The 13,733-nt window shown below is 36.1% G+C and overlaps 1 protein-coding gene and 1 pseudogene across 1 annotated transcript; both read right to left on the bottom strand.

Moving 5' to 3' along the window:
• Nucleotides 1–917: 917 nt before the first annotated feature.
• Nucleotides 918–1,947, bottom strand: LOC128054103 (olfactory receptor 4K15-like; annotated as a pseudogene).
• An 8,845-nt stretch (nt 1,948–10,792) lies between these two features.
• Nucleotides 10,793–13,247, bottom strand: LOC128053950 (olfactory receptor 4K15-like). The gene is given in 2 exon segments (XM_052646458.1): nt 10,793–10,830; nt 12,341–13,247. Coding segments are annotated over 2 exon segments (945 nt in total).
• Between the last annotated feature and the right edge of the window lie 486 nt (nt 13,248–13,733).

The raw sequence follows: 13,733 nt of genomic DNA, 5'->3' as shown, positions 1-13,733 counted from the left end.
ACCTGGGTTTGATCCCTGGGTTGGAAAGATCCCCTGGAGAAGGGAAACGCTACACACTCCAGTGTTCTGGCTTAGAGAATTCCATGGACTGCATAGTCCATGCAGTTGCAAAGAGTCAGACATGACTGAGTGACTTTCACTCCTATCTGAAAATATAGGAATCATGAAGACCTGGGGGAGAGAGTGTTTTATCTTAGAGTCTCTCATCATTGTGAAGAGAAGTAGAGAATTGTAATTTATCTCTGAAATTCTCAGATTGTTTTATCAGTATTAAACAGAAATTAAGATAACCAGACACAGAACACACTGGTACATTTATCCTCTGAATTGTTTTTCATAAATAAGTCATATTAAGCAACAACATGAAGAAGGATTTGTGAAAGTGTCGACTATAAATGCCTTCTGCTTTATAACCAGGCCATTTTACACCTTACTAGATAATTAGAATTGTCTTCATGCTGTCAGTTACAGAGTACAGTGAGCAGTGCATTCTTACTCAAGTATATCATCCATTATCTATGCAAACAGATTTGTTATCTCCATGATAAAGTGTTATGTACCTATTATTACTCTAAAATTGGCATCTGAGCAGTACTATCTTGAGAGAGAAAGATGCAGTTTAATTACCACTTAAACATAAATTCCATTCTCAATGTTTCCAAAGGCTGTATCTTAAGAGGTTAAATAAAAAGTAGAAAATAGAATTAGAAAAAAAAAGGAATAAAAGCACATATTTGGAGGAAGAAAGTATAAAAATAAGTAAAATTCATTCAATGTATTTTTTTTTATCATCATTGCTCTTTAATTCAAGTTAACCAATCCTCCTCATTGGTAAAAATGATTTGCTTTAATATCACAGCTATTCAATTTGTAAATATCTAGCCACAGGCTACAGTGGTAATAACAGTTCTATAAATTTACTTTGTTTCTAGGAAAAAAACATTTCTTATGACTGCAGAAACCCAGCCAGACTTCAGATAGCGACTCTTCAGTTTTGACATAGCTGCCTTCATTTCTTTATTCCTTAGAGTATAGATAACAGGGTTTAAAATAGGAGTAAAGATGGTGTAGAACACTGCAAGGACTTTGTCAACTGAATAACTGCTGAAGGGCCACACATAGATGAAGATGCATGGTCCAGAGAATAACAACACCACAGTGATATGAGCAGTCAATGTGGAGCGGGCCTTGGCCATGCTGGCAGAGGAGTGGTTCCTAACTGTGATGAGTATCGCAGTGTAGGAGAGAACCAACAGGAGGAAGGAACTCAAAGAAAGAAGGCCACTGTCTGCAACTATTAGTAAATTGATAACATAAGTGTCTGCGCAGGCCAGTTTGGTCACTAAAGGGAGGTCACAGAAAAAACTATCCACTTGATTAGGCCCACAAAAAGGCAGGTTAACAGCAAATGCCAGCTGGCTAGTAGTATGGGTGAAACCCACACATCATGGAATGAGGACCAGAGTAATACACACACGCCCGCTCATGATTGTCGTATAGTGGAGAGGTTTACATATAGCAATGTAACGGTCATAAGCCATGGATACAAGGAGCACCATTTCACCACCAGCAAATAGATGAACAAAGAAAATCTGGGCCAGGCAGGCTTCAAAAGAAATACTCTTGCGCTCAACCAGAAAGTCTGCAATCATTTTGGGGGTAGCAAAGGAGGCAACTATAAGAGAGAGGTTTGCGAGCAGAAAGTACATAGGGGTATGAAGGCAGGATTCTGAGGTTACAGTGAGGATGATGAGAAAGTTTCCCAGTAGTATTGCTAGGCAGAGCAGTGAAAATATGAGAAACAAGAAAGGTTGGAGCTCCTGGGAACTAGATAACCAGCAACACAAATTCAGTCACCCGAGAATGATTTGTCTCATTCATTGACTTTGCAAAGGACTTCTGTTCAGTCACTTGAATAGGAGAGAAATAGAAATCAGTTAATGAACTAATTATGGTTTAATTTTCCAGTTCAGTTAGAGAGTCTAGTTTCTACTCAAATGTACTTGTTAGACTTCACACATGTCTAAATACAGAGAGTGCTCTAGTAATCAAAAGGAGAACAGAGTCAGGATGGGATATTCAGCCAAAAGTTTTCTAGATGAAGAGGGTGGTGGTTGGGAGGTTGGTGGAGAGAATTTCAACCAATTGATTCATTAATTGCTTAAGTTTAGTAAGTTAAGTAAGCTAATTTGCAAATTAGAGTTACAAGTGAATGTTACAAATAAACATCTGAAAAGTTATTTATATATCACAGAAATCCACTATTATTATCTACAGAGACCAAATGTCATTTTTTCTTCACTAAATAAAATAAGAACTCTTAAAAAGAGAAAAGTGTGTGAACTGCTACCAGAAGGAAATATATTTTCACAAAATTAATGTACAAAAGACATTAGACACAAAAGAGTAAATGCTCTATTACTCTATTTAAATGAAGTTTAAAGACAGACAAGCAAGTCTATAGTATTTGAAGCTAGGATAGCAGTTTTCCTTGATGGGATTAAAGGGACAGGAGGAAACATTGGAGGGGCTTTTGGATTGCTAGTAATGGTCTGATTTTGATTCAATTGAGTGGCTTCTTAGGATGTCCAGAAAAAAGGGGATTTTCTTTTTCTTTCCCTTGTGGATTCTAAAAACCTCCTGCTGTAACAGTTAAAATTATTTTCTCATTGCTAGTAAGATAGTTTGGGGCATTGGCTTCTTCAGAAACTATCTTTCACAATTCAGCATTAGTGCAAGATGGCTGCATATTTTATGTCATAAATCATTGAGATTTGCATAATAAATGAATATTTTCATCTTTTCCGTTTGTTCTCTTATGATATGGGGCTATGGACATAAGAGGAAGAAAGTTTAGCTTTCTCATCTTTGCTCCAAAGGGGGAGGGGGGGAACTGTGAAGGATAAAAATATAGATTATATCTATTTCCTTTTCTGTTACAGAGTAGCTCATTGACCTCAGAAAAGCTCTTAAATCAATACCTCCATTTTAAGAATGTAGGATGAAGATTTGGGGCAAACAAAGCTCTAAGTTGGTTTTTTTTTTTTAATTGGAGGCTAATTATTTTACAATATTGTATTGGTTTGCAATATAAATCCATTCTTATTTTTAGTAAACTTGTTTTATAATAATTTAACTGTCCATTTTCCCCAGAACACTGAGCTAGGTAGGATGGTGATAAAGCAGTTAGATTTAAAACTTTCCCTCCTGAAAATTCTTTACTAATATTATAATCCTTACTCCTTTTAAAGAAGGTAATGGACCTCCTTTTTCTATCAGTCTCCAGTACATTCTTTATTAAATGAAATAAGAATAGCTTTATCACTTAATAAAAAGACACTATTTTTATACCCAATAAAATACTATACTATAATGGAAATGTAAATCTATTGGGAAAATATTCTAGGTTAAGATCACAACTTGCAGCTGTATGACATTGGGCAAGTCATTTAACTGTTCAGGGCTCATTATTCTCAGAAATAAAACATTGAGAATAATGTAATCCTGAAAGAGACACTGAAAATGTTTGCTAAAAGAAAAAAAGTTATAAATACTAAATTTTTAATAAAGTGTACACATATGTGAGCATTCTTAATAATGTGTTATTTCATATCAGAGTATTTTCTTTCTGACAATAATACCTGTTCAAGGATGGTATTATCTAACTTTTCAAAGAACCAGTTTACTCTACTGGATGGGCTCACGTAAATTCTTCTTTTTTTTTTATTACTTTAGAGTGAATTCAGGCAATCATAGGAGTTTTTGCTAGGTGGCTTGCAGATTCCTCCTTTTCCTAAATCTTATGAAATAAAGCCTCTCTCCAATACTTTTTATTGCTGAAATATTATGCCTGATAGGTAAGATAAAGTAGGCATGAATATAATTTACAGATGCCAATAAACTCTACCAGCTCAAAGACAGAGTTAGAAAGACTATCAGAAACTTTCTTGACTGCCTACTTTTCCCATGCTCTTCTCGTTTCCTGGTCCCTCACTGTTGCATGGTCCTCAGAAAGACACAAATAAAATGCTGCCTCTTATCTAGGATAAAATGAAGAGTGTGCACACATCTTTATCTATGGTCATTAAGTCTTGGACAGGATTTAGTTGTCAGGCACAAGTTACCAAGAAAAACTGGTATGGCCCTCAGATGATGAGCCATAAAACAGCTTCACTTCTAAAGAAGGTAGGAAGCACAGTGCCTGTACCTGGGATGGACTTGTCTCCAAGGATGTGGGACAGGGCTGGATGCTGTATCCTGATGGAAGCCCTTCGTAGCTGGGGGAGCACTTGGAGCTCTCAGGAATCTCAGAGTGGTGAAAGAGGTAGTAAAAAGAAGCAAAGAAGTGACGAAACTAAATTTTCAAATGTTGCACAGGATTTAGCCTAGTTGCTACATTGTTTTCTTCATGATAGCAGTAAATATGTTGGCAATTACAGAAATTTGTAGAGACTTCTAGAAATCAAAATCAATAAAACTTCACTAAAGGTCACATAAAGAAGACTGAATCCTGACCTACATTCCAGCCGCATATCCTTGGGAAATGTGACCTTCCAACTTAGCCTCCAGAGATATGAATGGAATTAATCAAATAGCTAAAACATTGATATCCAGGAGGAACTCAAAACATTCCAGATATAATTTTTTCATGTAAGCCTTCTTTTTCTGATCAGAAAAAATTTTAGTCAGAAATATTAATCAAATGCACTCCAAATTTTTTTTGGAAGCACAATCAATTATAGTTATTGCCCTGAAATTTAGATTCTGTACAGTTCCTGAATTTTCTGGAAATTTAATCATTTTCTCAAAATAATGCTTAGAAAAATTTTAGACTTCTTCCTTCTTTTCCTACTCTCCTTAATTTTAAAGTACATATTAATTTTTCCCTCCTCAGAGATATGTATGATCTTCATATAATTGAATCAGACATTTTATCCTATAACAGTATAATAGGTTTAACCATATTAGTGGAGCTTCTCCAATGACTCAAGTGGTAAAGAACCTGCCGGCCAATGTAGGAGATATGGGTTTGATCCCTATATTAGGAAGAGTCCCTGAAAAGGAAGTGGCAACCCACTCCAGTATTCTTGCCAGGAAAATCCCACGGACAGAGGAGCCTGAGGGCTACAGTCCATAGGGTTGCAAAGACTTGGACATGACTGAGCATACACTAATAAAAACATTCGTGATAATATTCTCAAACACAGGCATCATATAGGAAAGCAAAAGTGAAAGTTAAAGTCACTCCAGTACACTTTTCTTTCCACAATTAAGTACATAGCAAGTGATTCTTCCTTTCATTAGTTATTTATATCTAATAACTATATCTGCTAAGTCACTTCAGTCGTTTCCGACTCTGTGCGACCCCATAGATGGCAGCCCACCAGGCTCCCCTATCCCTGGGATTCTCCAGGCAAGAATACTGGAGCGGGTTGCCATTTCCTTCTCCAATGCATGAAAGTGAAAAGTGAAAGTGAAGTCGCTCAGTCATGTCCGACTCTTAGCGACCCCATGGACTGCAGCCCACCAGGCTCCTCCGTCCATGGATTTTCCAGGCAAGAATGCTGGAGTGGGATGCCATAGCTATACATATATTTTATATCTACTAATATCTTCTTGACTTGAATAAGCAAACCATTCTAAATTATAGGCTTTAAAATAGCCTGAAAGGCACATCAATAAAAGACATCCAAAGGTAGCATATGATATAGACAGAGCATTAGCCTAGGATAAAATCTTTTCTACTTCTTTCCCACTATCTTACCAAACTTTAGGCAAATCACGCAACCTTTCAGGTACTCAGTTTCTCTTTGAAAAAAGGAGGCAGATGAGCACTATTCTTATTCAACCATAATAGCCTATGATTCTCTGGCATTTGAAAATATCCCCAGAGAGCAAATTGCTTAAATGTAAAAAAAGATGTAACTGGTTACACTGATGGAAACATTATGTATGGTTAAAAAAAAGAAAAGGTAAAATCCTGATGGTTTCATCAAAGAAATTTAGGCATCAATTACTCTGCAGGGTCAGGTATTCAGACATTTGTTAATAGATAAAATGAGCACAGAACCTAAGAAAAGAAGGCAGAGAAAAATTGCCTTCTCTGCTCTTCTGGCTGAATCAAGAGTCTAGGGCAGCACAACTCCCTCCTTGTGCTATGTATGCCTTGTAGTATCTACATTTGGCAAGTGAAACAAAATTTTGCAGAAGCCTTTACATAAAGGTCAAAATAGAGACTACAAGTCTTCTAAGACTTCACTCTAACCATTTACACTCTGAAACATTATTGCCCTCACCATACAGATAAAAGGAAAGCCTTTGCAATGGTTAGAAACTGATTGGGGATTTAACATTAGGAGATTGTAGTAATGAATGACAAGAGATATGTATGCTGAACGTAATAGATACTCAGAGAGAAGGTTTGGGGAGAGGGACAAGGGCAGGCATGGGAGTTGAAGAGAGAAGAAAGCCCAGGGTTTTATAGTGTTACACAAGGAAGTGTTATCACACATTATCTATTGTACAGATTGTCTTATCTCTAAAAAATTTCCTGAAACTTCCCAATTTCATATAATATCCATCTTGCCAATAGAATGGTCAGTTGCTTTTCAAAACAAAAGAAGTAACTAGAATATCCTGTCCACATTGACTTTACTATTAATACAAGTGTTACAGACCAGGTCAATATAATATTTTGCATTTTTTTTTAGTAATTTAGATAGGCACATATTAGTATAGATAAATAAACTTCTTCCATTTATTAGCTTAGAAAATAAGACTAGATAATCTCCAAGGCTATTTTCATTCCCAAAATTAGAAATGTAGAGGCAGTTATGTAATGGGAACATGTGAATTTCAGAAAAATCACTCAAATTTCTTAGAATTTCCTTAAAAAGTCCAGCAGCATTTTAGTTAATGAATTATGTATTTTCTCACTGCCAATAAATCTCAGGCATAAAAATATTTTCAGACTGCAAAGCCATCATAAAATAAATTTTCCCTCCTGGTTTTATGTGAAGTTTGATACTTAGGGAATTAATCTTACATTAATATCTTTCTCTAGAAAGTATCAATAGAACTCTGAGACATAGGTATGCATAATTCTTCTTGTCCATAATGTATCTTATAAAACTTACTTTCCTGTAAGACTAAAAGCAAAATTAAATAAAGAACAGCAATTCCTGTCTTTATTCCAGGTAAATTTTGATAGGCAGTAAATACAGACGTAAGTGAAGTCGCTCAGTCGTGTCCGATTCTTCGTGACCTCATGGACTGTAGCCCACCAGGCTACTAGTGTCTAAATATCCTTTGAATAGAAAGCATAAAAGGAGCAAAGAAGGCATAGATAATGGTTATAACATACTTTCCTCAATTCGTCAAATTTTAATCCTATTCCTATCAGGGCTATCCCTAAGGCCAGTGCAGTAGGAGAGTCTGTGTTATATGCAGAGAGAAAAAAACAGAAATTTGCTTTTTCTAAATGGAGTTTCCAGTTTGAGACAACAGTGACTTTCTTTTTCTGAATTCTAGTTGTCAATTTTGCATCTAGAAAACAGCTTTCTATTTCTTTCTCTATTCCAAGAAAATCTGTTCAAAATGTACTTATGATACTTACACGTTCTAATAACTCTCCCAGTCCTTGTTTCTCTGACTCTTCTAAATTTCCAATAACCTGTGAATTTTCATGTCAAATGCATTTTCAATAGACTCTTGACATGATTTTAAATTGGTCTCTGCACTGAAATGTGCTAAGCCTCTCAGGTTCTGTGCCAAGGTACTGCAAGCTCTGCTCCTCTTTCTTTCAACCATAAAATTTCAGTATCCTAAGATAAGACATTTTATATTACCAGGATGCCAGGAAACTGATCTCATTGGAGAAGTGAAATATCACCCTTTGTAAAACTGTGAAGTCATCCTGCAGTGGGAATAATTATATTTTACATAATAATTTTAACAGAAGCTGAAAGAAAATAAACTTCAACTAAGTGGTACATACGAAAGCAAAATATTGTTTGATTATCACTGAGACTCCTAGTCAGTAATCTTTTTGACCCCCAAATTTCTATCATTAGAGACATCATACAGTTTTATAAATGATCACCAACTTTTGGGAAGGTTTTCTCCACTCACAAGGAGCTCACTACTTTGCAAGCCAGTTTAGTTTGTTGTTATAATGTTCAACTGGTTCTACCACCTGTAGTTGAAGAAATCTCCTCCTTCAACATATTTGTTCTTCAAATATTTGAAGATGCTTTCGTTTTTTCTCCATGACAAATCTTCTATCTCCTGGACAAATACACCTATAGTCTATTAGACCATAGTTTAGATATTTTACATGTGTTACATCCCTGACTGTCCTCAGAGATTCTGCTGTAATTTATAACCGGTCATTTTTAAAGAACGGAAGATGGGATTCTGTACCATTCAGCAAACTCAGTTTTCTGTATACTCTAGTAAAATTTTACATGTACGAGGATACATGCACAATGCTGTTTGTTAAAATATTTTCAAATAAGAGGATAATTTAAGTATTTATAAATGGGGAAATGAAAAAAATTATAATATTTTAACACAATGGCATACTACCAACAGTTAAAATTGAATTTTATATATGAACATTAAGGAAGTTTAAAAATGAAGTGATCATTTTTAAATGATCACATTTTCACCACAATTTAAGTGATCACATTTTCACAGGTATAAATTATTATAGACAATAAATGTTCCAAAACATCCAGGGAAATGATAAACACCAAATTCCAAGTAGTATTTGAATGGAAGATAAGAGGAATAGGAAGTGAGCTGAAACTTGTTTCAACTGGATCAGTGATATTACATATACTTTTAAAGATCTGAGGCAGCTATGGTACAATACCAACATTTGATATCTATGGGAGGAAAGGTAAATGTGTTTAAAATTTTTTCCCTATTCTTTTCTTTATGTTTTTATTGTTTTACATTAAAAAGGGCCTTGTACTGTTCTGTATGTTACAAGTCTGGTGGATAAATGACTTTATGTATTTTTCAAAACTCATAGACATGTAAACAAGTGTTTAATTTTAGTAGCAGACATAAACAAATAAGCAAACAAGCAAAACATCAACCAGGTTGTAAAGGCATCCCTCCTAGAATTCAGAATCTGAAAAACAGCTCTAACTGTGTTAGAAATGTATGACATAATTGCACTGAAGGAGGAAGGAACCACCCTACACAACTGGAGCATTCCAATTTTAACCTGAAAGTTTAAAGATAAAAATAATTATACATTAGCATTGTACTATAGTTGGTAAAGTTGTTTCTCAGGGAGTATATATTAATAATTCTAAAACTGACTTGCATGTATGCTGAGGCTGAACAAATACATAAATATGGAGTGGAGTGACATTCAGCAAGATGATCAGGGTTAAGGTCTTCAGCTTGACTGGAAGCTTTTCTCTCTCAGGTATTTTGAATAGATTGTCTCACTATTTCCTGGTCTGCAAAGTTTCTGCAGAGGAATCTGCAGATAGACTTATAAGAATTCCCTCTTATGTCTTCAGTATCTTTTCTCTTGCCATTCTCAAAATTCCCTCTGTCTTTAACTTTTGACCATTTGATTAAAATATGTGTTAGTGAAGATCTCTTGATGCTCAGCTTATTTGGGTTCTTTAGGTATTATGGAAATGGATGTTCATTTTCCTCCTCATATCTGGGAAATTTTCTGTCATTATTTCTTTCAATAAATTTCCCTCTCCTTTCTTATATTACAAAGCTATAGTAATCAAAACAATATGGTCCTGGGACATGTGGTTCATCAAAGGCTTCTAGGAATATCAGGCTCAGTTCCTATAGGGTTAACCTGATCATTAATTAACTTCTTATAGGTTTTCTTCTTCTATGTCTTACTTTGATATGTTTTTGCAGTCTGCATTATTAACATGAGTTTGAGCAAGCTCTGGCAGTTGGTGATGGACAGGGAAACCTGGAGTGCCTCAGTCCATAGGGTCACAAGGAATCAGACATGACTGAGAGACTGAACTTACTAACATTATTTAGCTCCTCATGTTAACTATGCCATCTATTCTAGTTAATGCAGTGACTCCCCTTTTGTGGGCTGCTTGTCTACTAACATGAAAATACCAATGCGGTCAAGCAGTTGGCAAAGATGTGGCTCAGTGGAAATCATAGTGTATTTCTCATAAGTGTTGTTCTTCTGGCAATCAGAATCGTCAGTATAGCAAAGCCTGGAATTGCAGTGGCAAGAAGCAAAAAATTCATAAATAGGTCACTAAGAATGATGGAAAGAGGAACACTTTTATTTTTACTCTATACTTTTCAAAACTGTATATTAAAAGTTGATAACACAGTGTTACAATTAACTGTTAGTTCAACGTATATAGGTTTCCTGATGGCTCATTGGTAGAAAAAAAAACTACCTGCCAATGCAGGAGATATGGATTTGACCCCTGGGTTAGTAAGATCCCTTGGAGAAGGAAATGGCAACCCATTCAAGTATTCTTGCCTGGGAAATCCCATGGACAGAGGAGCCTCATGGGTTACAGTCCACAGAGTTGCTAAGAGTCAGACATGACAGCACCCAGCACTCAATGCATATATCATATCTTAGAGTTCATTGTTTCCAAGTAGGTATAATCATAATGCTAGACTCTTTTCTGAGCATTTAATTGTACGTTCAATTGTTCTTTGAGCCTGAACTTGCTCAGGAAAATTGATCTCATGGTCCTGTGTCCATTGTCACAATATTTTTCAGAGTAAAATGTGTTCCACAGGTAATCTTTGTAGAATCCTAAATTCATAGATCAGAGCCTTTCTGAGGCCTCAGATAGTGATCTTGGAAGAAGAACTGCAAGCAGAGAGAGAAAATTCATATCTAAAGTAAAATTTCATTCCTGTAAAGACAAGTCACTACCACCTGTGTAGGAGGAGGTCTGATGTAATTTACTTGCCACTGATTGGCAAGTTCTCAATATCAATCTCTTCTACTTACAGGTAAAGTTTTAAGAGTAGTTGTAGTCAAAAAGCCTTAGTGAAAGGGAATCCAGTGCTTCAGGGTGTATGTTGGTTGCTTAGTTGTGTCTAACTCTTTGCAAACCCACAGAATGTAGCCTGCAAGGGTCCCCTGTCCATGGAATATTCCAGGCAAGATTACTGGAGTGGGTAGACATTCCTGTCTCCAGGAAATCTTCCCAACCCAGGGATAGAACCCGGGTATCCTGCATTCCAGGGAGATTCTTTACGATCTGATCCATAGCCTAAATTCCAGCTGATTTATGTCTCCATTATGTAAGTACTGAGGGGATACAGAACCAAAGTGGGCTAACAGATTATCCTTTTCCAGACCTTAACTGCCTTCTCTATGGACAATGGTGTATAATGGACATTGATGTAAGAACAGTGAATGATAGAAATTGTGATTTTTTTTTTAAATGGTGGGAAATCCTAGTCACATAGCCACTTGTTAACTCATGGTTAGGAACTCAATTCAGAATAAGTCCCAAGAGGGTCCTACAATCTGCTTTTCAAATGGTGGGTGGTGCTGAGTTGCAGAGTACAGAATTTTCTTCCAGAAGCCTTAGAGTTATCATTGCTGCTCATCTATTTGACCCTGTTAGTGAATCCCATAATGACCTTGTGTCTTGTGAATACTTCCATTTAATTGGAATTCATTGCCCAAATGACCCAAATGGCAAGGAAGTTTACAAGGAAAAATGGAGCTGGTAGAGGAACCCCTTGAAAACTAACAATCCAATGATAAGTCACCAAACAAATGACTCGGAACAGTATTCACAATATTCTCCTGTGATAGCAGCAGAGTGAACATAAAACAGCAAAACAAAAAGTACACGCCACTATTCTTCCAATTTTGAAAAGTTGTTTAAAACAGTGCATTGCCTTATTTATACACAGTAAAAATAATTCTGTTCGTTGTGGTATAAACAATACTTTTTCCACCCAAAGAAGGCCCGATGTATTTACACTTTATAAAGTTAAAGACGTTGTACCACTGACATCATAGTCAGTAGCTCTTTATCTTAAAACAAATTTAAATTTTAAAAATTAAGGAGGAAAGGAAGTCAAAAAGGCAAGTAAACATAATAGAAGGAAGAAAAGATGAAAATTGCTAAGGTTTGTTGTATTTTTCATTATTACTATTAACCTTTATTTCAACTTAATCAATGCTTCCCACTGGTTAAAATGATTGGTTTTAACATGACCGTGATTCCATTTGTAAATATGTGAAGACACAACTACAGTGTTAACAGTCCTGTGAATTTACTTTGTTTCCAGAAATACAATATTTCTTATGACTGCAGAACCTGGCCAGACTTCAGATAGTGACTCTTCAGTTTTGACATAGCTGCCTTCATTTCTTTATTCCTTAGAGTATAGATAACAGGGTTTAAAATAGGAGTAAAGATGGTGTAGAACACTGCAAGGACTTTGTCAACTGAATAACTGCTGAAGGGCCACACATAGATGAAGATGCATGGTCCAAAGAAGAGTGTGACCACAGTGATATGAGCAGTCAACGTGGAGCGGGCCTTGGCCATGCTGGCAGAGGAGTGGCTCCTAACTGTGATGAGTATCACAGTATAGGAGAGAACCAACAGGAGGAAGGAACTCAAAGAAAGAAAGCCACTGTCTGCAACTGTTAGTAGGCTGACAACATAAGTGTCGATGCAGGCCAACTTAGTCACCAGAGGGAGGTCACAGAAAAAGCTATCCACTTGACTAGGCCCACAAAAAGGCAAGTTAACAGTAAATGCCAGCTGGCTAGTAGTATGGATGAAACCCACACACCAGGAGATGAGTACAAGAATAATACATACACGGCGGCTCATGATTGTCATATAGTGAAGAGGTTTGCATATAGCCACATAACGATCATAAGCCATGGATACGAGAATCACCATCTCACTGCCAGTGAAAAGATGAACAAAAAAAATCTAGGCCAGACAAGCATCAAAAGAAATAGTCTTGCGTTCAACCAAAAAGTCTGCAATCATTTTGGGGGTAGCAAAGGAGGCAACACATATATCTATAAGAGAGAGGTTTGCGAGCAGAAAGTACATAGGGGTATGAAGGCGGGAATCTGAGGTCACAGTGAGGATGATGAGAAAATTGCCCAGCAGTATTGCTAGGTAGAGTAGTGAAAATATGAGAAACAAGAAAGGTTGGAGCTCCTGGGAATTAGAGAGTCCCAGCAACACAAATTCAGTCACCTGAGAATGATTTGTCTCATACATTGACTTTGGAAAGGACTTCTCTTTAGTCACCTGAATGTGAGAGAAACAGATATCCATCAGTGAACTGAGCATGGGTTTGATTTCCCAGTTCTGCCTCATACCCTAGGATTCTAGTTTCTATTTATATTTGTATCTAAGTTTTCACATATCATCAAAGATCATATAGAGAGCATAACAACAGTATTCAAGAAGGATGGAAGGGAGAGATGTTCAACCAACTGGCATATCCAATTACATAAACTTAATAAATGTAATAAACTAATTTAAAAATGAAATTATCTGAAAAGTTTTTGACATCACAGAAATCCAGTCTAAGAATCTACAGAGACTAAATCATTTTTCTGCAGTAAAGGGCATAAATTCTTTTTACCCTGCTAACACAAACGAAGATAATTTCACAGACTTAATGTTGACCAAGACAGTTAGATACAAAGAGGTATATATTGTGCTAACCTTTTAAAATAAAGTTCAAAAATAGGTGAAACT

The sequence above is a fragment of the Budorcas taxicolor genome, chromosome 10, assembly GCF_023091745.1.
Source record: "Budorcas taxicolor isolate Tak-1 chromosome 10, Takin1.1, whole genome shotgun sequence".
NCBI lineage: Eukaryota > Metazoa > Chordata > Mammalia > Artiodactyla > Bovidae > Budorcas > Budorcas taxicolor.
The sequence above is the reverse complement of the archived record's forward strand: the minus strand, read 5'-3'. Positions and strand labels throughout refer to the sequence as shown.